Below are 19,821 nucleotides of genomic sequence, written 5' to 3'. Positions count from 1 at the left end.
TGTCACATGTTCACTAAACACGCAACATCATTGGTTCCCTCTCGTGTCCGCCAGGAAGACGTTTCTCTCCACGGTGAAGTTGCAGCAGCAGCTGAGCCACGTTGTCTTGAAGTCTTCTCAGTACAGGTGTGTGTGTGTTTCTGTGCTGCTGCTCGTCGCCGTTTATCAGTAAGTTGCTTATTCTTTAATCCTCAACAACGTAAACCGTGGACAAAATGGCTGCTGTCACTGTGTGTTATGATGTGACGCTCTGTTGTTTACATCCGTTCTTATGTGCTACTGCTAGTTACTTGACATTGATACAGCACAGTCAACGGTCTGTGAGGACATGTTGTGTTTTTTGTTCACTTTTATAGGTACAGTGTCTAAAATTTAGGTGAAATTATTTCTCATTTGACAGAAAATGAGACATACAATAGAATAGTAAAGTCGTCATTGCAAATCACACCTTTGTGATGTAACAGTGCGTCTAATTTTTTTAAAGTAGAGTAAAGTAAAATATGTAAAACTAAGTCTGTAACATCAACCAAAAACTTTTCTAAGAAGGCTTTTGTACCACATTCAAAAATCTTTTTTTTTTTAACTCAGAACCATGCTCGTTATTATTGACCTTTCTGTGAATGTCTGATGTGTTATTTTTGTCCTTTTTTTTGTAGAAGTCTTGTCTTTTTAACCACAGGCACATTTCCACTTTTGTGGATAATAAAGAATGATGGTTTCATATTTATATCATTCGCCAGGTCGACTCTATATAGGGGTTTTAATTTTGGACCACCATGTTTTTACTATATAATTATACTATATAGTTATATAGTAAACTATGTTATAGTCTTCACCATAATCATTTGTGTTGTTTTTTTTTTTTTTTAGCTTTGATGCTGACTGAAGGCTTCATAGGTTCTCCAACACATTTGGTGAGGTGAGGAATATCACATATTAAATTGCATCCTTTCCAGTTTGCTAATGGCATCCTCTCTAATTGTGGTTTCACTTCTTTTTTTAACCCTGATTTGTCAGCAGGCAACTTGTTCAAGAGTAAGGAACGACAATAAATAACTAACGGCCACCTCAACAGTGCTGCGAACACGCACGCGGGTAAAATGAGTGTGGGTTTTATAGGAGCGGGCCAGTTGACCCACGCTCTGGTGAGGGGCTTCGCAGCCGCAGGTGAGATATGAATCACACTTTTACGTGTTTGTGTTTTTTTAGATTTGTGGTCTTGATGTATGTTGATTGCAATCAGATGTCTAAATGATTCCTGAATGTGTTTTCTCCTTCAAGGCGTGATTGCCACCCAAAGAATCACAGCCAGTTCCCCAGACACCGATCTCCCAACAGTACAGGGATTGCGGGTGGGTAGACGACGAACGGGTGTTTTATGACGCCTGTTCCAACAATAATTGTGTTCAATTTAGAATAACAATCTATGTTGTTTTATGTTCATGAAATGTTGCCAAGTTTTAAAATAATTGTATAAGCATGACACCTTTGATAAGGGTTTTGGAATGTATGGAGATGTAGGAACATGGAATCTGTATTTACCTAGTATTATATTATTTGATGTCACTGGGTATGTATGGATTTATGTGTAAGTGTATGTGTTTGTAGAAGAGGTAGAATTGCAATAAGTTATTTTTAATTCAGAATAACATTATATTGTATGCATGTAATGAATCCCAATTTATACTGAAGTCTAGTGAAATACTAAGACGTGTTATTTCCACAGAAATTGGGTGTGAATTTCACCACCAGCAACAAAGAGACGGTGAACAAGAGTGATGTTCTTTTCCTGGCCGTGAAGCCCCACATCATTCCTTTCGTACTGGATGAGATCGGATCGGACATAGAAGATCGCCATCTAATTGTGTCCTGTGCAGCAGGGGTCACCATCAGCTCCATAGAGAAGGCAAGTCATCAGCCGCCTTTTTCCCTGCATCACAAACAAAAAAAACGTACAAACAAGATAAATGATTTGTCACCAAGCACTTAATCATCACACATTACTTTAGGTAAGATAACTAGTGCATGCACATTATTTAAGCTTCAGCAATGTAATGAGTAATTTGGACGATTGGATTCAGTGATCATCATATGATCAACCCATGAAAAACATTCTGATAATTGAAATCCCCAATGTCTTTAGACAAATTCACACAATTTAATCACAAGGGTTTCTCTGTAGTTTTATGGCCTGACCTCAGCAGACCCTCCAGCAAAATAGTCACATGTTTGTTTTCTGCTTACATTTGAAACAGAACAACAAATAAACAGTAAATCTTGGCATGATCAAGTCATTATATTTCTTACATGTCATCACTGAAACTGCCGTAATCATCTGTCCTCTTCATAATGGCCAGTAAAAGGTATGTCACAGATGTCGGAAAAGTTCAACTTGTTTCACATGATGTGATAAACATGTTTGGGAACAGCTAACTAAACTGTTGAAATTTACAGAAGCCCATGGTTGCGACTGTATTTCTTTCGTCCATTATCTCGAGATCGCGGAATAATGAACTCATTATCACGGGATAACGCACAGTTATTCCGTGATAATGAGATAAATTAATGTGGTAAGGGATAACGAGGCTTGTTTTCCCGTGATGATGAGATAAATGCGGAGAGACTGAATAGTGTCGGGTTCATAATCATGCAGATTGGCCCCTCAAGCACTTGCCAGGGTAGAATCAAACGACTTGTAAACAGGCCCTAATTGTATAACTGGCCAGGGTGGTTTCAGTAACAGGGAAGGACGTCTTGTGTTCTTGCGCTCTTACTTACTACTAATAACTGCACAGTTCTCACAAAACATCCTTGACATTCATCTTCCATCATGTGGGTTGACCGTTATCACGTAATAAGGAATTGATTATTTTGTGATCTCGAAACAATGTACTTGTATAGTAGCAGCCATGGCCGCTCTTGGCTTCTGGAGAAATTCTGGAGAAAAACTGCACTGAATATAGCACTTTGCAATATTTATGTAGCTACACCTTCACAGATGAAGTTAAAAAAAAATGCTGTCTGGGGAAACACAGTCAGGGAATTCTAGTCATCCAGCTTGAAAACACTTGAATAATCATGAACTTGTACTTATATAGAGGTTATAAATCCAAGTGAAAGCAGTCCGTGAGTTGGTGCTTTGCTCCCCCCTCCTTGCAGAAACTGCAGCAGTACCGCGCTGCTCCAAAGGTGATGCGTTGCATGACCAATACTCCAGTGGTGGTGCGTGAAGGAGCCACCGTTTATGCCACAGGCACCCATGCACAGGTGGAGGATGGGAAGCTTCTGGAGCAGCTGATGGCCAGTGTAGGATACTGTGCAGAGGTGGAAGAGGATCTGATTGATGCCGTTACTGGTCTCAGTGGCAGCGGACCTGCCTATGTGAGACTTCTTTACATGCAATATTATCCAATGTGTCCTGAAATTATGAAAACAACGTGTCTTTTAGATTGTTTTTCCTCATGTTTGTCAATGATGGCTTTGCAGGCTTTCACAGCTGTTGATGCTCTTGCTGATGGTGGAGTGAAAATGGGCCTTCCCAGGAGACTGGCTGTACGCCTTGGAGCCCAGGCCCTCCTGGTATGGCCTTCATATTTTCTTAACAAATATGGATGTGACACATGTTTCTGACAAAGACTTGTATCCCGGGTCCACGCTGGACTGCATTGCGGAACGTCTCGTTCTTCATTTAGGCTTACTTGTGTGAGAGGTGCGTGTCCGGTGTCTCTCGCACAGCAAAATGTGACTGAAAATACATTTTCACTACTGTTTCAGTGTCAGTGTCACACAGCAGGTCCTGTTCCTGTTTGAATATTTACTAAACCGAGGGATGCACAGCTTCATATATCTATCTATATACTGTATATATCTATATCTTTATATATATATATATATATATATATAGATCTAGATATATACATGTGTATATATACTATCTATGTATATATCATTTACATAAACAAATTTCCATTAGGTTAAAACAAAAAATATATCGGACATCATACTGATATACAGTATCAATGATAGGCCAATGCTATCAAATAACCTAATGGCATTATAGTTTGGTTTGGTTAGGCATTTGGCATTTTCAAGAATATATACATCATTAATATATCATTAAGTTACATTTTTTTATTCATAAACATTTGATCTGTAACTGTGTAGTTTGACTTGAAATTAGCACTAAGGATGACTAATATGCTGTGTTCTTATACCCAGGCAAAGCAGCCTGGTTGATAGACCATACTTTTTTTTTCCATCGAATCGGAGGGTGCAGTAATCAATCTCCGCTCTCTTCAGTCACATTTGAGGTTTCCTTTAACATCATCATCATAAGTTGGTTAGCAGCTGTTACTGGTGACTAACATTCAAACAACTACTCAATGATTACATTTGAAGATAGTTTTTTCATTTATCAAAATCAGTCCGATACAAGACCTTCAAAAAGTGGTACTAGAACACTACTTTTTTAAATTGTTTTCCAGTTTTTCTAGTTGTATTGTTGTATGCGTTTTTCTTCTCAGACAGAGAATCTTCTGGCAAGGAAAATGGAGACCACAATTAGTCCCTCTTGACTCACTCTGGCACAATTTCAGTCTGACGTTGATAAATGTGCTCTGTCACTGAAAAATAAATGAATCCTAATGCTATTCATAAACATTTTTTTTTCTACATTCACAGTTTGTTTATGACATAATCAGTGCTATCTTGGACTAATGTGGATCATCTTTCTTGTTTGTTCAAAGGGGGCTGCTCGCATGCTGTTGGACTCAGAACAGCACCCTGGGCAGCTCAAGGACAATGTGTGCTCACCAGGGGGCGCCACCATCCATGCCCTACATGTCATGGAGGCGGGTGGTTTCCGCAGCCTCCTGATTAATGCTGTCGAGGCCTCCTGTGTCAGGACTCGGTAGGTTGATATGAAACAATGTGAGACAAACAAACCAACAAATCATATTCCCTGTCATAGGGACGCACAGGGAAGGCTTTTATCTTAATTGTTACACTTAAGTGGCCTTAAGGTGATCTTTTGAAGTTCAGATTTCAGACAGTAGATGGAGCCATGTGCAAATTATTTTGAAACTGCCAGCTGGTACCTAATTACCAAGTGATGAGACTATTATTATGCTATTAGGGACACTGTGCTAGAAATGTACGGTATGTATGCTGCTTTGTCACTATGGTCTGTCTTTCCCTTAAACAAAGGAAACTCCAATTTTTGGCTGACCAAGAGACGATCTCCCCAACTGCCATAAAGAAAACAACTTTGGACCAAGTCCTGCAGCAGCCAGGAGTGAATGCTGAAAATGTTGGAATCAGACCCCGTGGTATCAGCGTCTTCAACACCAATAACCCCAGGACGAAGAAGAAGTGATATTTGTTTTTTTCTATTTCAGGTGGAGAAACTCCAAACTCCAAATGTGACCTGTCAGATCAGTGACAATGTCATACATGCTGTCACTTACACACCACGGGTAGATTAGCTAATGCTTGGTGGACACATCTGCATATGACATGAGTTGAAACTGTGAACAATATTAAATTTTAATATTTGATGCTGGTAATTGATTCCTTCCTGTTTAAGGTTTGGTTCCATTGCTATCACAGTATTTTGATGGAATAATAACCAATATGTGGTTGATACTCTTTTCTAACTCTTACGCCACATGGTCATTGGTCTGATGGTAGTTGGAAAAGTTGTTAAATCATTAGCCAAGCAGTGTAGCATTGAAATCGTTAAGTTATGATTGTGGAGGACTATGACTCTGCAGACTTCTGAACATCAGAAACAAAATATTCTAGAAACCACATACAAATGCCTCCTATGTCCTTTTTCTAATAAAGCTAAATTGATGCCAAAGTCTGTAGTTGGCCCATACAAGGATGTGTTGTATGAAATGGTTTGTAGATTTTCTCAAATATATATATATATACTGTTTTCTTGAGTTTATTTCTTGATAAATTCAGGAATGTCCTGCTGCTTTCCTTGTATTGAGTAGATGATCTGATAAGATGTTCTGTTTTGCATATAGCCAGGGTGAAATTGATTTTAAAAGGTTAAAGGTAGTTAGATCATGGTGAGACAAGGCAACATTGTCACTGTGGAGGAGGTGGTGATCCACTGTGTATTTCACATGTATGTTATATATAGCATATGTTTAAAAAAATAAATGTGTGGACTTCTGTATTTTGTTTCGTTCTTGTAAAAAAAAAATATATATATATATATATTGTGGGTGTGTATGTGGGTCTGTTTACTAACATAAACTAAATTAAATCAACACTTTTCACATGAAAAACAGTGTTTCCTGTGTATTTATGTATTGTCAATATACTGTGTATTTTTCCCCATTATGATTCTTAAAATAAATGTGTGAACTTCTATTTTTTAAATAAGCCATGGAAAATGATTATGGGTGTTATTTTCTTGTTTAAAATCTAGCAGCTGAATATCCCTCCCATCTCTCTTCCCTTCCAGCTGTATATATATTTATATTACTTGAGTATGATTATTTTATGTTTAATTAATAAAATGCTTATAATTTCACTTAAACGTTACACACTGTGTCTTTAAGTTGTAGACACATACAGCAAATCCCATGATCACTGTTTTCCTAGTGGGTATTTTACTTACTACACAGTTACAATGGGTAAAGTGTTTTGAGTGAAAATTTGTTTTTCTCTTGTGGGCAAAGAAGCTCCTTCATGAATGAAGTCACGTGGCCAAACACGGTGACGTCTGGCTTCGGTACAAGAGAAAGGAATCAACAAGGGAAGCACGAGCGGGCTCCTGTCAGTCACACGGACGATTCGACTGCACCTTTTTTATATATCCGCTCGTCCGCATGTCGGTGTAAGAAGAGGAGTCGGACGGTTTCAACTTCAAACGGCGTCATTTGTGAGTCAGGTGGGCCCGGAGACCAAACACTGTCGGGTGTTGTTATGCTGAGTGTGCATGCTGCTGGCAAGCTGGCCGTGGTTAGCATCGTCGGTTAGCATACCTAGTGTCGTCAAGGTAGCCGGGTTCATACCCAACGATGCTTTTCAAAATAAGACGGTCCGCGTCACCGGTGTGTTGAGTGCGCTTGATTTTGAAAGTGTCACACCGGAAGTCCACGCGTTATGCGCGAGAGTTGACGTCTACGCTGCAGTGATGGCAGCTAATCTTTTGTACACACTCGTGAGCCGCGAAACAAAATGTGTCACTCACACATTTTGGCTTCGACCCGTAGCGGTTACCGTGTGTCTCGCGTCCGTGCGGCGGTTTTCCCGAATGAGGAATCGCCGTGTTGCCACACTTGTAGTAGGAAGCCCGAGCTGAGCTGAGCTGAGCTGAGCTGAGCGGGGGGGATTTCCTCGCTTGCTTGTTGTTTTGTAGGCGGGGAGTTGTTTGCCAGCGAAGCAGCAGCGTCAAGGCTGGAGACAAGAGTCGCGGAATGTCAGGAGTGTGTCACTGTAAAGGGCTGCTTTTGTGCTGAAGGAACCTCGTGTGTGTGCGTGTATGTGTGTCCGCGTATGTGTGTGTGTGTTTGTGTGTGCGCGTCCACGGTGCCACAGCGCTCCTCCGTGGTTTTGTCCACTCATGCGCTTCTTCCCGTTTAAACCTGCTGCTTCATCACCTCGTTGTGAAAAGGAGCGAGCGCGAGGAGCCGAGGCAGCGGTTTAGCGAGCACATCAGGTCGGTTGCAATGTAATGTTATTTTGTGTCCAAGATGACTGTGATTTATTTTCTTTTTCTTTTTGAGGCTCTGAAACGTGTTGTGCAGATTTAGTCATTTGATATTTTCTTTTTATTATTATTATTATTCCAAACCATCGTTTGGTGTTGAATTGTCTCACCTGAAGTGACAATCCATTAAACCGAAGGTTCACGTGCAAACAATGGCATCGGCAAAAAAAAACAAACCCGTCGTCCTTGGCTTTGATAGCACAATCACTGTTATCCCATTGTCGGACCCTAAGCAACAAGCGGCGGCTTTTTTTTCTCTTTATCATGCTGAATCATCACAATGATGTATTTAGACGAATCTCTGAATCCACCCCCCTCCGAAATATGGCATCACCACCACCACCACCGTACAAAGGTCTGCTCGGTAGATAAGGGGGTCGATGATGTTTATCACCGTTGTGGAGGGAGATTGATGGAAACGGTGCTGATGCTGAGGAGGATCCAGTCCTACACGTCAGTCATCGAGCCGTGAGCATCAAGTGATGACCATCACGCGTTTATCAACAGTCTCGTCTGCATTCATTCAGCCGACAATGTGCGTTTCACTGCCGCGCTGTCAACAAACGGGGTGTGAGGACATTCACGCTAAGTGCTCATAGGTGTCAACTGCGATGTCAAATCCATTTGAGAAATGCACGATAAGCAATATATCATGCATGTCGCTGCCGCCATAATGGATGATGCATGCAATGAGTTAAAATTGGGTCATGTGTAAATTATTTTTGCTATGTCTGTGCAATGTTTACTTTAAAAAATACCTTGTATGTATGATATTAATCAGCTTAGTACTGTGTAGACAACCAGGTTTATTAAGTAACTCTATTAATACAATGAAAAGTGCCCTCTCTTTTATTTTGGGGGTGGCAGATGCTCTTGTTTCCCCTGATGAAATTTGCTGCCTATTAGTGTGCCCACTTATGGAGGGCAGGTAATGAATTACCCATGGAGAATCTCTGTGCAATCTGAAAAGTCACCTTGGAAACTGTTGAGCATATATAGGCAGGGCTTAACAGATAGAAGTTCCCCCCATTCTTGCTCCGATTTTCAACTTATTTCATCATCTCTGTTCATGCGAGCAGGGCATTGAAGTGTGTTTAGCAGACAGTCCAGGCCCTACATCAGAAGGCTTGGCTTTGCAATAAAGCGTAATGCCCATCTTGGCCTTTCTCTGCAGGTAACAAGAACAGATGAGGGTCCGTATAAGAGCCCGGTGGGCATGGCAGTGGTGTGAGGACGGAGGCAGGGGGTGCTGGAGATCAGCTCTGAGATTTATCACCCTGTTGCATTGTGGTAGCGGAGATAAAATAAGGCTGGATACCGCAGAGGTGAATCAAGCGCAGAACTCAGTACCCAGTGGCTTTGCTCGGAAGTGGGCAGGTGGCGGAAGGATGGAGGAGAGGATATGTGAGGTTGATGAAACACGCAGGCAATACTTCCTCGTACAGTCTGGCCACCGACTCCTCTGTCTGGCCAACGCGGCTGTGCCTTGGGAGTCGTTACACCTATTCAGGACAATTAATAGCCTCAAGAAAGGAACACAAATGTGGGATTTGTAAACAAAAGTGCTGCTTAAGCTGCACAGGGAAATGAGAATGCCTGGAAGGAAGAGAGAAAAAGATCAATATAGTTTTTCTCCCCCCCCCCCCACCCCCTGTTTTGCAACAGGGAGGGAATGTTGGTGATGAAACCTCTTGTAAGTGGAGTGCAGATTATGATTGCTTAGTGTTGCGATATTCCCGCTTTATCCAGACAGTGCGGTGAGTGTGTTTGATGATTTTCTGATTGAGTTAGACTTTTACGTGTTCATTAAGGTCCTCTGTGTGTGTGTGTGTGTGTAATTTAGATTAGTCGATATTGGACAGGAGACAGGAGAGTGTGTGTGTGTGTGTGTGTGTGTGTGTGAGTGTGTGTTCAAATGTGGAGCTGTTCACTCATTGGTCGCTGTTTTTTTTTTTCTTCTTTTTGTAACCTACTTTTATCCCGGGTGATTTATGTGCAGGACACATCAGTTGGTTAAAGTGGAAGTAGAAAAAAAAAGTGATCTACCCACATGTGAGTGATAAGTAAAATGAAACTAGTGACTCACACGGGGGAAAAACTTTCCCCCGTCAGTTTCCTTGCACACGATTAAATGATTGTCCAATGCCTTGAAATGTCATGTGCTAAATAAGGTTTAAGACAGTGAGACCAGAATGTGTGCAACAACCCCTCATCCAGGAGGGTTAAAGATCATCAAGATAGCCAGTACACACATTAGGTTGACTAATGTGGTATTTGTTTTTTTTTATTCTTAGAAATCAGAGCAGTTGATGGAATATTATTACTACTTAAACAAATTTATTTATTTTGGATGATCATTTTTGACCTATTGTCTTTATTTCAAACAACAGATTAAAATATAACAATTTTAAATGGATTAACAGAAACATTTATTTATAAGTTTGTCCACCTCCAACCTGCATTAAACATTATCATTAATTTCAGTTTTATTTATCTCATTAGTGCTGGCTTAATCATCTGTAATTTCCTGAATAAATTCAAAACGATGCTATATTGTGTGCCGTAGGATCAGGCGTTAATTTGTAATAATTTATTTTACATCACCTTTTTCAGTCTTGTCACTATCTTATCACCGGCATCTTTAGACCAAATTACACCCCGGTGATAAATATGTGGCGTTTATTTATACAGCGGAACAGAATGACACTCGCTGTGTGGGGATCAAGGTGACCACCGCGATGACGCAGGACTGTGTTTGTAATTCCTTCCGTTATTTTGAGTTTTACTTGAAGGAGGATTGGATCCAGAGTTGAGGGAGACTTGTTTAAATTCTTGGTACCGAGTTCATGATATTGATACTGCATTATTGATTCAGACTGAAGTGATATAATTACATTTTTTTTTTTTGGACAACCATATTGAGTTTGAGGCTTCATCAAATATCCTATTGGCAGATGTCGTCTATCACTTGTCATAATTTGATCTGAATGGTGCCTGACAGTGTTATTAATAGAAATTAGCTTCTTATTTTCTGGTGATGACTGCCATCATGTAACTGTATTTTTACCAGGGAGGAAAAAAAATCCAACAATAAATTACTTTCCCTGCTTCTTGATTTGGTGATGCTGCTAATCTGTGTTTATTTCATAGCCTGGGGGTGTTTCACTTGAAGAGAATCCACCTCGAATCATAGCTGTGCAGTGGTGCTAAATCGAAAATGTGAATTATTTTAATATCATTTCACTTTTAAATGGCGTTGGAATGTGCTGTATTGCGGCTTTTCTGTGTTGCAACATGCATTTGATGTAGAAAAGCAGGCAGAGCAAAGCTACGAGCTGAATATTTTGGCTTTCATTCGTTCCTACCTCTGCCTGTTCAATCACATCCTCCAGGAAGGCACTGTGGATGACCAGTGGACTCTCTTTTCTTGTCCTACTGCTAATACCAGCAGAGCTGCTCCGAGAGTAAACAGCAGCCACCGAGCTCGGTAATGGATTCTGTAAACACTGAAATATTGGTTAATGCAAACCAGACCAACCCAAGTCTCTTTAAATAAACCTCACACTATCAGTGAGTTCAGAAAACACAAAATCCCTTGAGGGCAGTGATTCATGTTTTCACTTTAAACCACTTGAACTAGATGCAAATTTCCGACATAAATGTGCCACATGCTGCTCTGCATAGTACAACCTACGAGATGCATGTGGGCTTTTTTTTTTCTTTTTTCTTTTTAGGGCAAGCGTCTTCGACAGTGCATCATTTTACGGTGCCTATTTTTAAGTGGCGACAAATATTCGATGTTGGTAGTGTCTGAACATCTGTATAAACAAACTGGAAGAAGAAAAAAAACAACTACAATTTTAGCTTTTAATGTTCTTATATCATCACCCACAGCAAACTTATTAAATAATTTAGACTGATGTTTGTTTTTTTTCCACAGACTGTATCTTCCAAATAGGCATGCACAGTCAGATTGATGTTACCTATTTAGCATTTTGCTGCTTCAAATGTGTAAAAATGATGAAGACATTTAAACGCATCCGTCATTTTAATGTTCAGTGTGTAAATGGATATTAATACAACTAGATAAATAACACTTTCCCCTCTCACACACTAACAGCCTGAACAGCTAAAATTATCTCAGAAAAAGAGTCTGCTAACATCAACAAATCACCAGCTTCCCAAATCCAGTGCATCATGCAATAAGCACGTATTGGATCACTGTGGCTAGCTTTTATTGTGCCAGTCAAAGCAAGCTGATAGGATTTACAAGGAGTAACATGACATTGTGCAAGAGCGGTGTAACTTTAGTTACTTCATCTGACAACATGATGCTGGTCAGCCACATCCAGACTCATGTATCACTGAGCGGTGTCATTGAGAGGAAAGGCTTTTTCCGAATGTAACACGTACGACCTTTATGTGTAATAGCACGACCGTTATTAGTTGTGGTCTTTCTTTTCAAAAAGACCAATAGAGTTTTAATTCAATTGCTCAAAAGAATGCACCAAAGGAATTGTGTTACGTGTAACTTTTAGATTTAGATGCATGTAGGCTACCATAGCAACTGGCCCCAGTTTGGATGCCAAAGAACTACGACTAACCTCAAGCACAGATGCATTAATAGTGAGTGGAAAATGGGCACTTTTGCGGTGTGAAAATATTAATGCGACTTAATGCAGAATATTTAATTGTTCTCAACATCTGTATACACACATCTGCAGACCAGAGCAACATCTAGATAAAGATACTTTATTTTAAGGATTACCCTGTGAAAAAGTTGTGATATTATTGTGGTTACTTTCTATTTTAATATTGCCCCGAACCTGGTCAAACGTATTGGCTTAGTATTTCCCCTCTGCTTCAAGCATATCACATTTCCTGCTGAAGGCTGCTGAATGATTTCCCCTCTCTCCCTCTTTGTCACTCTTATTTCACGCTCTGAATACTTAGTAGTTAATAGCTTCCCTCCCCTCTTCCAATCGTACCTTTCTCTCTCTCTCTCGTACACACGGTTGTCTCGATACACAAGTTTACACCAGTCTTCCAGTAACTCCTCCAGAGCTATCAGAGGAGTCTGATTTTTAATTTGCAGTTAAATGGCTCCCGACACATGGAGCTTGCTTGATAATTGACTTCACTCAGCTGAAGGGAGGAATGATTAGATCTGAATATCTAAGCGATCTTTTTAACTCTGAATTAGGAGGGAGGGAGTAAAAGTAGTAACTCTGATCAGGCATGAAGTGTTGAGAATAACTATTTATGTCATGCAGGGCGAAACACGTGTGCCGGCCACATTGAGAATCTCAACCCTGAAGGTGCGAGTGGACAGGACAACAAATCACCACTGAGTGTAAATAAATGAGCCAAAGCTTAATGAGACAGTGCTGACATGTTTCAGTCTCACTATCTTTGTGGTCATCGTTGTTCTATTTCATGTGGAAAGTCCATGATAATGGGGTGAGAGGCTACAAGTCTCATACATTATTGATTGGGGGGAAACCGAATAGGCGACCGCGCTAACTTCACATCCAGCGCTCTTCTTTGGTGTTGTGTTAATCGTTAAAGATGTGCAGGGTTGAAAAGGTGGTGCCAAAACCTTTCTTTGTCACCTAAGGCCTAATTTATATCTGTGCTTTGTAGAGTCTGGTCCATAGTAAGACAATGGGATTTAATTTAGGGATAAAATCGAACTGAAGCATTATTCTGTCTCTTTTCTTTTTCGAGAGAGATGATGTATTGTTTGGTGTGAGCTAACATGCAGCTGTTAGTTTCATACAAATGAATTGTTATTTGTCAGATGCTGCCTGTGCTTTCCTGAAAAACAGTGTTTCATCAGCATGCACATCCACTGTCTACTTTTATTCTCTTCATTAGCGAGACGCCACTGCCAAGTGCCTGGGCGCTTTATTTCAAGAATTGATCATGACAAGTTAAATTTATATGTGCTTGTGTGGTTTTGGTAATCTGTCTGTGTGTGGATGCCTGTGCATGTGATCTGTTACGTGATATGCAATCCGCTGTCATGTCTCAGTAGAGCTAGCGCCCCATTAGTCCTCCCCGGCCATGTTTAGTATTCAGAGAGCAGGCGCTGTCGTAATCTGGATTCGGAGGCAGGTTGCTTGGGTTTTTGTTTGCACTTATGGCCCTGATAATCTTGTTACACTGCTGTCAAGTGGAGCTGGCTTTCCCCTGCAGCCCCTCAGCCACCATGCTTGCCACCTTCACTCGCAGAAATCCAACCGCTTCTTCCCCACCACCCCCCCCACCCCCATCCGCTACCCCCACCAGCCTACCGCCATTTTAAGACAACCAATGATGGACGAGCCTTGGCTATATCCTTGAAGAATCACCTCCTGAGCATCTTTATTCAGCCTCCCACCCCCGTCCCTGTCTCCCACCCCCCACCTCAGGCAGGGAACGACAGTGATAAATATTCATCAGGGGATGCAGTGGGTGGATGCTGTAGCCTCAGTTCCCCCTCAACAAAGGGTCCCCTAGCTAATGGTGTCCATCCCTGGCAGCCTCCTGGAGAGATTCTGTAGGGGGGGATGAGATCATTAAAACATGACATGGACTCGAGGTCGGACCTATCATGTCACATCAGCATTTGTCCCACCAGAGGTTTTTATTTATTTTTTGTTTGTCCCCCCCCCCCCCCTTGAGTCTCAACCTAAGCCTACCCTACCTTTGTGAGCTGCCCTCCATAGATTTGAATGAAAACAGACCGCTTTTTGAAGGTTTGCTGGGTTGCTCTCATTGTGTAAGTTCAACTTCACAACTTCCTAATTGGCACCTTGGTTTTGGTCCTTGCTGAGATCAGTGTTATTTTTTTTTTTTTCCATCCTAACCTGTTCTTCTCAAGCTCCTCTAAATGTGTCGAGCATGCATTTCTCACAAGGCTGTTTGTTCTCTCCCCCTCTTTTCTTTTCACCCTCTCTCTTTCTCTGTCCGTCTATCCCACCATACCCTCCTTCCCTTTCTCTGGGTGACCACACTCAGCATTTTCTATTTCCTGTGGGTGTGATGTCTCTCCCCCACAAGCAATCAGCACTGATTTGTCAGCATTCTTCCAGGCAATTCATAAAAATTCAGCAAGCTCTTACAAAAGACGTCTGTGTCGCCACGCCTGCTCCCTATGCCTTCACTGCCCCTTTGCTCCAGGCTGCTGCCCTGTCTGCTAGATACACACACACACACACACACACACACACACATACACACAGAAAACAGCAAGATATTTTTGTCTACGCTGCTTGATTGTGATTGTAAAGAGGGCGATCCCGTCAAATGATTTGTAATCAAATCAGTTGGTTCAGTCTAAAATTTCCACGTCTCTTATTTTGTGGGGAAATTATAGGTGTGTGTGTTTTTTCCTTGCTGTGCCTCTCCGTGTTTATGTGCAAGCATGCCCCTTTGTTTCTGTGAGGTATGACATGCCTGGTAGTGGAAGGGAGCAGCTGTGCATTGGACCTTGCCTGTGTTGTGCTGCCATGCCTTGTCATTGGTAGCCGTCTGCTGGCAGCAGCCTGTGCTGGAGGGCTGCAACCTGGACACAGTCCCTCCCATAGTGTCATATGGTGAGCTTTCAGTGCGCTAAGACATGCCTGTGTCACCCCTACACAGCTGTGTGACACAATGAGACTCCTCAACCTGACAGCGTCCCGTCTCCCAGATTGCAACTGGTTTCTGAACAATGCTGCGCTGCTGAGAGAAAATGATAGGTTCAGTATGAAATTTGGAAGATGTAGCCCTTTTTTCCCCCCCACTCTCGTCCCAGTAGCTATTAGTGGAGCACTTTCCTGTCTATTTGTCCATTATCTGTGCATCATCAGGCAGACCATTATCCCATTATGTTTTGCATCTGTGGTCCAAATGCTTACTGGAAATGAGTCACCACAAAGGCCAGTGAAAGGTAGGTGTTACTATCAGTCAGCTATTCATAGCCATCCCAACAGAGATGAACAGTATCACATTTAAAAAGTCCTCTGCAGATCATGAGAGGCTTTTTTTTTTTTTTTCAAATGGGCATCGGCAGAACAGAGAGACACTGGCATTTTAATGCAGAGCCAGAGGACGCTTTTGAAGTGGAATCATCAAGAAACCAAGTCACAATCTGACCTCATGTTATGTCCCCAGTCTGTGTAATAGTGTCGTATTCAGGTCATTTTTTAACAAGCGCCTGTCTCTGCCTGTTTGGCTCAGGTGACCGTGTCCACCTGTAGCACACTTTTGTTGCCATGGAAATATTCTGGCCATCTTGGTGTACTGCAGAGCTATGGCTCACATTCTTCTCTTCTGTGACTGAGCATCCGTGCACAGTTTTCACGTGCACACGGTGAGTGGCTTATCGGACGCCTGGGCAACACGGAGAGGAGTTCCTTTTTTTTTTTTAAGGGTTCCTTTTTGTTTTCTCTTTTTGATGCTCAAAAGTTGTAAGACGGCACATGCGTTTTTGTTTGTGTGCTCAGCACAAACACACCGATGGGCTGCGTAAATCAGCTTACTGAGGCAATGTGCTGTTAGGGCTGACTGTGGTTGGTGCCTGTGTGGCTGACACAGCATTTACTGTGTGTACTGTAACGCATCCAGGGCCGTCTGTGTGCGCTTGTGTGTCTTTGTGAGCACGTACTTATCTGGTGACAGAGCTCACATGATGAAAGCTGCCCAACTTTCTGTCTGTCTTAACACCAGTGGGTTAGATTTCTCTCCAGGCGTGCTCCTCTCGGTGTTCCCTCAGCCCTGAGTTGACAGAATAAAGTGCAGTGCAGTGCTTTTATTCTGGAAGATAGTCGAGACTCTGCAGTGGTTTCAGCATATCCCCCCTTTTCCCATTGATTTATTGTTTATAGTATCACACCGGGCCAAATCTAGACAGGTGTGACCGTCTAGACTGAGCAGTACTGTAGAGGAAACCCTGCCCTGCTTCTCTATATGAATGTATTTTAGGTCATGATGTATGTACTACAGAAAGTCAGTCCCCAGTTGTTTTCCAGTCCATTCATGTCCTCTGCTATTTTGTGAACGGCTGCATTGAATAGAAGTGGCTTTCTCGGAGTTTAGCTTGCCAATAAATTATCGGGAACTGCTCGCCGTCCGACAAAAATGTCATCGTCCTTGTGACTCACCGCGCTGCTGTTTGAATTCAGTGCATGATTCAAGCGAGAGACACATATAAAGCACTTCTCATTGAATTGTATGGCCTGATTTTGCTCACACTCACTTATGGCGTTGGGGGAAATGCGTACCACCAAGTTATTTGTCCGGAGTGGCAGTAATAGTCCAGGTACCAACAGACGTGGCATCAATTACGAGGAAGTCTGAAAAGTCCTTGACCCCCTTTGTGCAAGGACGTCGTCGAGCTGTAGTTTCTTTGCCCAGAAATAAATCAGTTTGTGTTTCAAAGACATTTCCTTCCCTGAAGCCTTTTTAATGGTAGTGATTCATTCTAACAGTGTTTTTTGTTTGTTTGTTTATTTAACCGACAGACCAACCAGCAATACAGGTGGACACGGCTTTCGTGGCATGACTACCACAAACAAGGGAAACAAGGCCTTGAAGGTAAACATGAATGCAGACCTACACTGAGCATGAGTGTGACGGATTTTCATTTATGAATGAATGAAACAACTAACACTAACAACCTCCTTCTGCAGGTGAAGCGGGAGCCGGGGGAAAATGGCACCAGCCTTACTGACGACGAGCTGGTCACCATGTCGGTGCGGGAGCTGAACCAACATCTACGAGGGCTAACCAAGGATGAAATCCTCCAGCTGAAGCAGCGGCGACGTACCCTGAAAAACCGGGGCTACGCCGCCAGCTGTCGGGTAAAGCGTGTCACCCAGAAAGAGGAGCTGGAGAAGCAGAAGGCTCTGCTGCAGCAAGAAGTGGACAAGCTGGCCACGGAGAACGCTAGCATGAAGGTGGAGCTCGACGCTCTGCGGTCAAAGTACGAAGCGCTCCAGAGCTTTGCCAGAACTGTGGCCCGCAACCCCGTCACCTCAGCCAGGGGACCAATGGCCTCTGTCATAGGACCACTCATCCCTGGTAAAGTAGCTGCAACCAGTGTCATCACCATCGTCAAATCCAAAACGGAGGCTAGGTCGTAGTAGCAGATGGGGGGGGCGGCAGGAAGAAGATTGTCAAGATGAAATGGGTCAGTGCATTCTAACACGGCTCAGGATGAGCCCGTGTACGTTCTCCGTTTTATCGCTTGGCACCAACACTTTTTTATGCATCCGCTTTTTTAAGTACGACCTCATTTTTGTGCTTCAGGATGAAAACATCAAATCAGAATCATCACTGTTGGTTATTTATTGGCAATACTAAATTTAAAAATGTGGTTAGAATGTTCAAGAAGGCAATATCGGGTGGCATCACAGTCCGACTTTTATTCACTTGTTGATTTTTAATGATGACTTGTATGCGACGCGTTGGTTCCCGTCTTGTAATCTGAATGCAGCAGAAACAATAGAAAGAGCTAGCACATGTCTCATTTAAATCCCTTTGGCTTGTTATTATGCACTGACTCAAATTAGGATGAACACAACAAGTGGCCGCAGACACTTGAGTGTGTGTGTGTGTGTGTGTGTGTGTGTGTGTGTGTGTGTGGGGCCGCTACAGTTGTCTTCAAAAAACAGTGTGACTAACCCAATAGTCGTAAAAATTAATCATTCTGTGTGGTTTTGTTGTCGTCTGTCAAGAATATAAGCGTGAAATAATGCTCCCAGATTTAGCATTCATTTCTGTTTATGCATCTGTGACAGGCTTTAATGAACTTGTCATTATCAATATGACTGGTAGATGCAATAATATATGTATGCACTGAAAATACAGAGAGGTCTTGCATATTTATGGTTAAGTGGAAACGTTAAAAATGATCAGCCGTTCTTAATGATGTTTCAAGAGCTGAGTGCCATTCCAGTATGTGACAAGATTCTTCTACAGTATCAGAAAATCTGAATGTTATTACAGAGATATCCTCATGTTTTGTGCCGGGGGAGGGGGGGGGGGACATACTTTCTGCTCATAGATGAAATACGTTGTTGTTTTGTTTTGAAAAGTTATACGGTATATTGACATTTTTTGTAATTACTTGTTGACGGGGCCCTCAGATATTTCCAAAAAAAATAGAAAAAAAAAATCTTTACACAAGCTTTACTGTTTGAATTGTTAAGGTGTAGAAACTTTGTCTAATGTTGGGTTCTTGGTTTTTATTACTAGGTAGATTACCTTCCATTGTTTATAGAAATACAGAAAAGAAAAATGAAAAAAAAAAAAACATACCTGTGACATCTTTTTTGCAATTGTACCGAAAGTGGCTTACTATTGAAGTCTGATAGCTTTTTCTAGTGACTAGGCGCGTACTGTGGGGTAGCGCGTGATGTGATGTGTAAGTGACAAGTTGGCAGTGTCGTTCACTGTATAGATGTCAATGCTGTGCTATTTAAAAACAAATACAAAATCTGTAGAGCTAAACTAGGTGGTGTAAACAAGGTCAGTTGTCTTTGTGCGTATTGGCATCTGTGATATCCTCTGCTTCCTCGGTGTTAGTTACAAATCATACTGTCATAAAGAGTTTACCACATTGACCCGTGTGAGACGGAATTGGGCGAAACGGCATTAGTCGACATTAATTCTAAAGGCTTTTACCAGAAAAGTGAATAATGGTTGCACCTGGTGCTGGATGCCCTCTAAACACATCCTCTGCAACCTGAAAGCAAATGACGCCATTAATGGGCAGATTTAATTGTTGTATTCACTTCAGCCGCTTAATAGGTCTGAACCAGAAAGATGAACGTCTCAAATTTACCTTTCTGCAGACAAAACAAATGTGAAGTTTGCCATTTTATAGTAGATGTGTGTGTGTGTTTTGTTATTTTTCCCCCTTCATATGTAGATGAGAATCCTTGCAATGGCTGAAGATAATAATAAAAAAAAAAATAGAGAAATTAATAGACGACCACCACCACATTGAGCAGCATCTTTGTAAATGTACCCACTGGTCTTCAGGTTGTCGAGGGTTTGTATGCACTAAGCTCGGGCTTGTTTTGCTCAGGACAAAACAGGTCACTCTGAAAAATGAACAAAAA

The 19,821-nt window shown here is 41.8% G+C and overlaps 2 protein-coding genes across 6 annotated transcripts; both read left to right on the top strand.

Annotated features, from left to right (window-relative positions):
- Positions 1-40: 40 nt before the first annotated feature.
- Positions 41-6,172, top strand: pycr1a (pyrroline-5-carboxylate reductase 1a). Of its 5 annotated transcripts, none has more exons than XM_083896021.1 (9): positions 41-126; positions 871-919; positions 1,018-1,167; positions 1,282-1,352; positions 1,727-1,906; positions 3,160-3,381; positions 3,487-3,579; positions 4,746-4,909; positions 5,206-6,172. In XM_083896021.1, exons 3-9 carry the CDS (start codon positions 1,101-1,103, stop codon positions 5,372-5,374), a joined length of 966 nt encoding a protein of 321 aa, XP_083752147.1. In that variant the 5' UTR covers positions 41-126; positions 871-919; positions 1,018-1,100; the 3' UTR covers positions 5,375-6,172. The 5 variants fall into 5 exon arrangements, with proteins under 5 accessions (XP_083752147.1, XP_083752148.1, XP_083752150.1 ...); XM_083896022.1 differs by having other exon boundaries at positions 57-168; XM_083896024.1 differs by having other exon boundaries at positions 64-168; positions 871-914; positions 1,021-1,167.
- Positions 6,173-7,661: 1,489 nt separating this feature from the next.
- Positions 7,662-18,641, top strand: LOC310932461 (transcription factor MafG). The gene is made up of 3 exons (XM_083895786.1): positions 7,662-7,678; positions 17,218-17,290; positions 17,386-18,641. Exons 2-3 carry the CDS (start codon positions 17,255-17,257, stop codon positions 17,836-17,838), a joined length of 489 nt encoding a protein of 162 aa, XP_083751912.1. The 5' UTR covers positions 7,662-7,678; positions 17,218-17,254; the 3' UTR covers positions 17,839-18,641.
- Positions 18,642-19,821: the final 1,180 nt, after the last annotated feature.

This window comes from Microchirus variegatus (assembly GCF_963457635.1).
Source record: "Microchirus variegatus genome assembly, chromosome: 10".
In the NCBI taxonomy this organism is placed as follows: Eukaryota; Metazoa; Chordata; class Actinopteri; order Pleuronectiformes; family Soleidae; genus Microchirus; species Microchirus variegatus.
This window is presented reverse-complemented; position numbering and strand designations above follow the sequence as displayed.